The sequence below is a fragment of the Artibeus jamaicensis genome, unplaced genomic scaffold, assembly GCF_021234435.1.
Source record: "Artibeus jamaicensis isolate MK-2021 breed Jamaican fruit bat unplaced genomic scaffold, CSHL_Jam_final contig_467, whole genome shotgun sequence".
Classification (NCBI taxonomy): Eukaryota; Metazoa; Chordata; class Mammalia; order Chiroptera; family Phyllostomidae; genus Artibeus; species Artibeus jamaicensis.
In genome coordinates this window covers 2,018,108-2,025,923 of record NW_026521845.1, presented here as the reverse complement: position 1 = coordinate 2,025,923, position 7,816 = coordinate 2,018,108, and the positions used below count along the sequence as shown (strand labels likewise).

The following is a 7,816-nucleotide window of genomic DNA, read 5'->3' as shown; positions in this document are numbered from 1 at the left end:
CAACCCACCACCTAAACATGTGCCCCAACCAGGAATCAAACCCACCACCTTCAGGTTTGCAGGACGATGCTCCAATCAGGGCCAAGCCCGTTGGTTTTGTTAAGTAGTGCCTTCACCTGGCTTCTCTCTGCCTCCTGCTGATCTCCTGTAACAATCGCTTCAAAGGTGTTCTGCCCTGGAACTGACCTTGGTTCGGCTGTGGGTGAACGGGTCCTGACAGTGCCATGGGTGGGCGGTGCGTGAGAAACCATGGTCATTGTTCTTTATCTTTTACACACCGTTATTACTCTGGTCCCGTGAGGTGTTTGTACCTTTCCCACTACCCGACAGAGACACCAGGCCTGGCCTTGCTTACACCCCCAGGGTCCTGAGGGTTTAGAAAAGCCCAACGAGCTGTCCTTAATGAATGACTTTTAGTCCCCTTTCCCTCTGCTGTCCCCTCTCTCAAACCGGAAGTAGCTGGTTAGTTGTCCCAGGATTCCTGCGATCTCCCAAGAGGTCCAGGCCTCCAGAAGAAATGGGGAGACTTTAGGAACCGTGGCCTGGGAGGCTCGGGCCCCAGAGGCAGTGAAGTACATCCCATCACCACCCAGTCCCAGAGGTAAAGACTCTTCCATCCCCGCCTGGTTGAAGTCTCCCTGCTTCCCAGGGCGCCTGTCCCCTCGGGATGTCTTTGGTACAAAGAATGACACCCCCACTCCTCATCCTGCTGAGGGAGAAGGGTTTCCGTGGCCTGTGGGCATGGAGGCTGGAGAACCTGCCCCAGGTGACAGTGGGAAGGACCCCCCAAGCCCATCTGCACTGGGAGGGAAGTCCAGGAACCAAAGCAATGTGGGAGAGGGGGAGGGAAAGGAAAGGGGGGGCAGGAGAGAGGGGGAGGGAAGAAAGAGGAGGGGATGAGTTTGGGGAGGGATGTAGAAAGGGAAAAGGAGGGAAGAGAGACCAAGAGGATGGGGGAGGTGAAAGAACACGATCCCATCGGGGTCACCAAACACTGAAGTCTAGGTAAATTCTGTGCTTTCTAAAAGGCTTGGCGAGCAAAGACCTGAAACCATTAAAACTTTAAAAGGGGTGTCTGAAAACTATGTGGGGCTTACAGAAGAACTGGAAGCATCGCCAGAGTCTGCTGTCAGCAGAGCACTCGCCTCTCGACATCTTCTCATTCCCCTGTAGTGACGTGTACGAGGACCCTGCAAAGTGCGGATAATCTCATTATCCATGGGGATGTTCCCTGTGAATGAAAGCCATTCCCATTTTATGGCTTTTAGGGTATTTCCGCAAAGCCAAAGTCACATACCCTCTGTTTCGTTACACCCTGCACGCACCAGCTCTCGCTGGAGGGCACTTTTCCCTCCCTGTGTGTCTCTCTGTGCTCCCAAGGACCTACCATTCGTGCTTCTGATTCCAGAACCTTCTGAGGAAGGGGAGGAAAAAGGCAGGGCTATGGTGAGGGCAGCAGTGGAGGGAGCTTCACTGGGGAAGGGAGGGGGATGGAGGAGCCCCCCCCCCCAGAGAGCCCCTCTGACTCCCCGCAGGGGAAGGCTCAGATGTTGGGCAGGCCTACAGCCCTGGGCAGGGGTGTGGGGGGGCATTCCTGCCATCCCCCCTCCCCTTCAAAGAGCCCCTGGGGCAGGTGGCCATGCAGCCTCTGCTGTCACCACTGTCCTTTGTCTGTCCTCCAGCCCTCATTGGCCCCCTCCCCGATGCCACTGGAGAAAAGCAAGTGCGATGCTGGACTGTGTTTCACAGCTACCGAATGGGAACAAATGGCTGAAGAAACTGTAAAAGATCACATGAGGAGATATATGTATCAAGTCGTGTATTTGGAGGCCATACTGCACGCTCTTCAGACTCAGAATTCACGGTGTACGACCTTGGCAGAAATCCACTGCAAGCGTGCCCCAGGGCAGAACCTTGACCCGAGGGGCCCGTTTGATCTTCACAGAGGTGTGGGGACCCAGCCACGGGATGTCCCCCTCGGGCTATGTACAGACTGTCCCTGGCAAGTTAAAATTTCCTGCTAAAGATTCTTAACTGAACATTGTCAGCAAAATCAAGATAATGATATAAGGGCAGAAAAAAAAAAAAAAAAAAAAAAACCTTTCAAATGAAATGAAATAATCTTTCCAGATTCTTTGACACAGATTTCCTGGCCAGGGACGCCTGCTACCCCTGAGCGAGGTTGGAGGACATGGAAGGTGAGCAGCCGGGAGGGTGAAGGCGTCTTCTGGAGAGAGGGGATTGTCTTTACAACCTGGCTCCTTCTCCATCCGCCCAGGAACCCGGGAGCCAGGCCTTTGCCCGCGGGCTGTTTTCTGCCTCTACCTGCTTCGGATCGGAGCAGCTGATCTGGAGGCCTGGGCCACGCCCACACACCGCCGTCGGAGGCCCGGGCCACGCCCACAGCTGGGAGCTAGGGCCGCCCCCTGCCCTCCCGCCGGCCCACGGGAACGCCCTCTGGGGCCTCCCTCTGGGTCTGGTCACTAACAGAGAGAAAGTTCGCTGCTTCCCGGGGCAGCTCCGGACTTCGGGAAATGCTCCCCCGGGGAGCTGGAGGCTGCCTCCCAGCGACGCCGTGCTCCACGGCCGGAAGGGGGCTGGGACGACCGAGGAGAACTCTCCGCGCCGGAGTCCGCGATCCACCAGGGTTTCCAACCGCGCCTGTGCGGATCCACTGTCCTTGCCTCCGGGCACCCAACTCGGTCACTGGTTGTAGGGTGATGGCCAGGGGTGGCCAGGGGTGGCTTAAATGGTACAGGACCTAGCGGGGCACTCATCCCACTCGGGACACTGAACTTCTACTGATAAGTGAGGGTCAATGTTGATCAGGCCAGTATCGATCGGGCCACTGCCGGGCATTATATTGAAATGGATAAAAGTGACCCCCGAATGCCTCTGTCAAAACCGCACGACCCACCATATCAGATCTTCAGCCCACACCTAACACAATGTCTACAACCGTTCTGGGTCCATCTTTCCAACCTACTGAGATAGAAACCCCACCCTTCCTTCTCCTCCTGTTCATTCCTGGGCGCTACCGCTGGGGGGTGCGCTCAGGTGTGAGGTGGGGTACATTTCTGAAGGGACCGCGAGGCTAGGGGAAGAGCTCATTTAAAAAAAAGTCAACCCTCTCTGCCCAGCTAGTGACTCTCATCTGTCACTGTTTTTGCCAAAGCTGTGGCCCCTTCCTATGGCGGAAGGTGGGTCACTAGAAAGCAGGGGGGACAGGCAACCCCTCAGGTCAATTGTCGGCCTGGAGAGAGAAGTCGGTTCCTTATTTCCTAGAAGAAAACAGTTTCCTGACTGGCCTGATGCATTTGTGAGACAGACACTGTCCGTGGCGGGGCTGGAACCTCTGGAACAGGAAAACCACCTTTAGCCTATTGCTCGCTCACATGCGGTGCCAAGACATGTCACTGGCCTCCAGGCAGACCGGCAAGTCCTGGCCGGGTGCAGACTACTCCAGCCCCCTGAGGGGGGCACGCTCGTCTGTTGGGGATATGCTAAGCCAGGCGTGTCTGGTGCCTGACAAGGTAAAGCACCCCCCATTTCAGAGGTGGGGTGTGTGATCCCACAGCAAGATCGACTGCTCCCTCTGCCACGTGGGGGGTCCCCTCCTGGCTGAAAACTCCCCCTCTGGCAGCTGGGTTCTCTACCCAGAGCCGCCTGCGCAGACCGCCCCACAGCCCCTCCGGGGGACCAACGGGGTTTCCCGGGTCAGTTTCCTGTGTCAGTCTGTGCCCGGCTCACAGCATCACACCAGGTGGTAGCAGTTCTGAGGGGGCGGCTGAGACTGACCAGTGAAGGCACTGGCCTTCGCCCAAGCTCCTCCCCCGCAAGTCTCCCCCGCCAAAGCATCACTTTCCCCGGTCCCCAGTGGCGGTTGTTAGCTCACCGGGCAACCCTGAGGACGACGTGAAACGACCAGGCCTGGACCAGGAGCACCCATTAGCCGTCCTTCCCACTGTGGTGAGGCTTTGGGCAGGACTTGTCTCAGGGACGAGTCGGAGAATGAGTGGGAAAGACCCAGCAGATTTTTCAGCCAGGGAGGCGCACTGCCCACGCGGTGCCCTTGGCGGGGGGAGAGAAGCCGCCAGTCCTCGCTGCGTCCCTGGCCACAGACACCTCCCTCCCCACCTGAAGGAAGCGTGGGCCCGCGCAGCTGCACGTAAGCTGCCCGTTGGGTTCCGCTTCCCTGCAGGCGTTTTACAGAAGACAGCATCTCGAACGTGGGCACAGAAGGTCAAGTTCCCAAGTGAGCGGCGTGCGTGGCTCGTGAGGAGGAGAATGTACGGAAACGCCGCACAGGAGCCCCTTTCGGAGGAAGACCTGCCCATATGGGGCCGTGCACGGAAGCATGGACACCCCTCTCCCCCCACGGGCGTGGGAAGGGTCCAAACAGAGCCACCACCAATGCCAGCGGCCCGTGCCCTCCAAGGAAGCTGCCGGGTGGCCGCCAGCTGAGGTCGGAACCCCTGGATGGTGAAGTAGGGCGCAGACCAGCTCCCGGAGGGATGCGTGTGCATCTGCACACACCAGCGGCTACGGGGTGGACGCCCGAGCGGCTGGCACGCCCTCGCTTGCTGCTGACAGTTTACGGCAACAGCTCCGCGCACCACGCTGGCGCCTGACACCCTGTTTTGTTTCCTACTGGGAGAGAATGACGTCCTTAGAAAGAAGGCCTAGGCTTACTTTCAAAGACGGGACAGAAGCCACAGAATGAAAAGGGATGGAGACCGAAGCGGAGCATTTCCGTGTCCCCAGTAGAGAGACAAGGCGTCTGGGGACACAGTGAGGCTGCGGACTCAGGGTCCAAGGCAGCAGGGGCTTCAGAGAGAGTTTTTCCCGAAGCCCACCGTGGCTGCTGGGGCGGGGCCTGGGGGCACTTCCTGCACCTCCCTGGGTGGGCGCGCTGTGTCCTCGTGGGGGACTCCCTTTCCTCTGGTGCCCGTCGGGGAAGGCTGTGCTTTCTACCCCCGATGGTTGACCAGTGCTGTGGGGACAGAACCAGGGACGACCTGGGGAGTGGGAAAAGCCTTGAGGAGAGTCTGACTGGCGTTTTGGAGAACGGTCACTCTGGCCCCTCACCCACAGGGCGGCAGGGGCCTGGGCCGTGAGGACACTCCTCAGCCTTCAGCGGCTCTCCTGGGCACGCTGTGCCATCTCTCCTGTCACCTCGGGCAATGACAGGCCACGCCTGCTTCCGGGGGTCCCTGTAACAGGAGCTGGTGCATGGGCGACACTCCGAGGAGTTGGGCCTTGTCTGTTCACCTTTGCGGCCATGCCTCCCAAACCGTGGCCCGAGGGGCAGTGCGGGGAGCCAGGTGGAGGACGGCACCCGGCGTCGCTCAGCTGCCTCCCACCAGCCCGTCACTGGGTGGTTCTCACCTCTGGCCCGCGGGGAGAGGGTTTGCCATGAAACACCCACCAGAGGAGATGGGACGGAGCTGGCGATTCTGCACATGGCTCACAGGTGACGGGCGTGTCTGCCAGATGTTCTCCCGGGCACAAGCCCCCCCCCCCCCCGCTCCTGTGAGACCCCTCAGGGCGGGAGGCTGAGGAGGGTGGGGGCGGGGCCGCACTTGGTGGCCTTTTAACCAGGTCACATATATTAACAAGGAATCAACATCTAAATAGATTTTTATTTTACTTATTTGGACAGAAAAGAAAACTCATCAGCTTTCATTAGTCTCCCTAAAGTGTTGGAAACACATTAAACTCAGAAATAGTGGACCTTGTAGAAAAGCATCACAAATTAAAAATATATTTCTCCACGTGGTAAAAGTGCTTTCAATCTGAGTAAAGGACATGGCAACGGTGTTTCGAAATGCAATTTAAAATTTGGCCTGCAATCCGTGGCACTGAATGAACACCAAGGACGAGGGTGGCCGTCACGCACCGAGGACACGGGTGACATGGAGCTGGGGGCATGCTGCCGGCAACACGGCTCACGCACTGCGTGTGAGTGACCACGGGACAAAGTCCCCGAGCCTGAGTAGAGTAGATGCCACGCTTGTACAAGTGAGGGGGCGGTGTGAAGTGGCTGCTGGGGGACCAGGGGACTCCAGGAATGACTTGTTTGTCGTCTGTGGGGACAGCCGGGCAGTTGGCCGCCCTGGCTGAGGCCTCCTCCCAGGAGACCTGGAGCCAGGATTCAGAAAGAGCCCGGGATGCCCCGGGGAGTGAGTGGGGCCTGGCTGCCGGCTGCTGTCCTTCTGGTCCAGCAGTGAGCCGGCCCCGGGGGAAATCCCACCACCCAGCCAGCAGCCTGTGCCCCGCGGGGTCTGCGGGGTCAGCAGAACCACCCCCGGGGTGCAACCTGAGACAGGCAAACAGGGCCAGGTTACTCGCTGCACATGCGGGGAAGAGTGGTCATCCCTGGACACATCTTGCTGTTCGTCTTGGCAATGCTACATATTTTCCTAAACAAGTAATTCTGCCCACGACAAGGTCGGTGACAAAGCTGAAGGCCCGCAGGCCCCCTGGGTCCTCGGTGGGTGCAACACGTCTGTTCTGGTGGCGAGCGCCCCTTCTGGCCCCGGCAGGGGCAGGCGCCCAGACCACAGAACCGGGGCCGAGCAAGGAGCCGTGACTGGGGGAGGCGGGGGTCGGGGGGGGGGGAAGGGGGCAGGAAAGGAGGGAGACATTTTCCTTTTACAGAAGATCTTAAGCAACAGTAAGAAAATAACCTGAAGATATATTTAAAAATAAAAAATAGCATCACACTTCACTGCGATTGTTGGCGTTTTCCCTTCTCCCCGTCCGCCCGAGGGACAGGCCACACACCCAGGAAGGCCTCATTTGCTGGCCGGCACTGGGTCCCCTCCCCGCCCATCACACAGCGGCCCGCTGTTTGTTCTTCCGGGAGACCCGCTCTAAGCTGCTCGCAGAGGCCAAGCTGGGAGAGCCCTCGCTCCCCCGTGCGTATCTGGACAGTCCTAGCGGCAAAGAGCCGGCCTCCGCCTGCTTCCGGTCGCCTGCAGATGCAGCAGACGAGTGAACCGTGCCACGAATGTCTTGACATCTTCACACAGCGGCGTTTCTAGCAGGACATGCTTCGGCTCTTCCTGTCCCTGGCGCCTTTGGTGGCAAGGCCTGGCCAGGTCCCCGGGGCTCAGAGCTGAGCTCTCCTGCAGGCACCGTGCGGACGGAATGCCCCGCTGGGCAGGACGGGGCGGGCAGCGGCCCTGGGGGCACCCGGCAGGCGGGGTCGGGTGTGGCGCCCCACCCTTGGGCAGCATCCCCAGGAGGCGGGCAGCTACTCCCTGGGGGGAGGCCATGCTCTTCCTGGGACGGAAACCGGGGCAGCCGCCGTCCCCTGGCCAGGTCCGTCGGGTCCCTGCAGAGGTCACAGCAGCGTGTCTCCGGGGCTCTGGGCAGGCGGGTCGGAGTGGCGGGCCCTCTCCCTCCTTGTCCCCGCCCTCCGCCTGGCCCTCGCCTGGGCCCGGCCCGGCATCAGTGGGTTGGAGAGGCGTCCTCCAGGCCCAGCAGCTCCCTCACAAGTCTCTCGCCGAACTGCGCCCGGCTGTACCTCTTCACGTGGTAGGCGTCCGACATCTTGTATAGGATGTAGGCGTTGTTGACAGCGATGCTGACCGCAAACCAGAACACCTGCTGCCAGGTCTTGTTCGGTTTGTGAGAAATGAAATACCTGCAGGGACACCAGGAGTCAGAAAGGCTGACCTGGCGGCCGCTGGGCACCCAAGTCAGGACCGCGGGTCCCCAAAGGCCTCCTCCCGGCCAGCAGGGGGGGCACAGGTAAGAGCCAGGCTGGGGCAGGTCGGTCAGCGTGGCCGAGGCTCTGTCACAGAGAGCT

At 59.7% G+C, this 7,816-nt stretch overlaps 1 protein-coding gene across 1 annotated transcript in view; it reads right to left on the bottom strand.

Moving 5' to 3' along the window:
* Nucleotides 1-5,709: 5,709 nt before the first annotated feature.
* The window catches only part of PGBD5 (piggyBac transposable element derived 5), a 69,952-nt gene continuing 67,845 nt past the window's right edge, over nt 5,710-7,816 (bottom strand). The window contains exon 7 of the mRNA XM_037166754.2: nt 5,710-7,651. Within this exon, the coding sequence (XP_037022649.1) occupies nt 7,456-7,651 (196 nt within the window). The 3' untranslated portion in view covers nt 5,710-7,455. The remainder of the gene's footprint in view (nt 7,652-7,816) is intronic.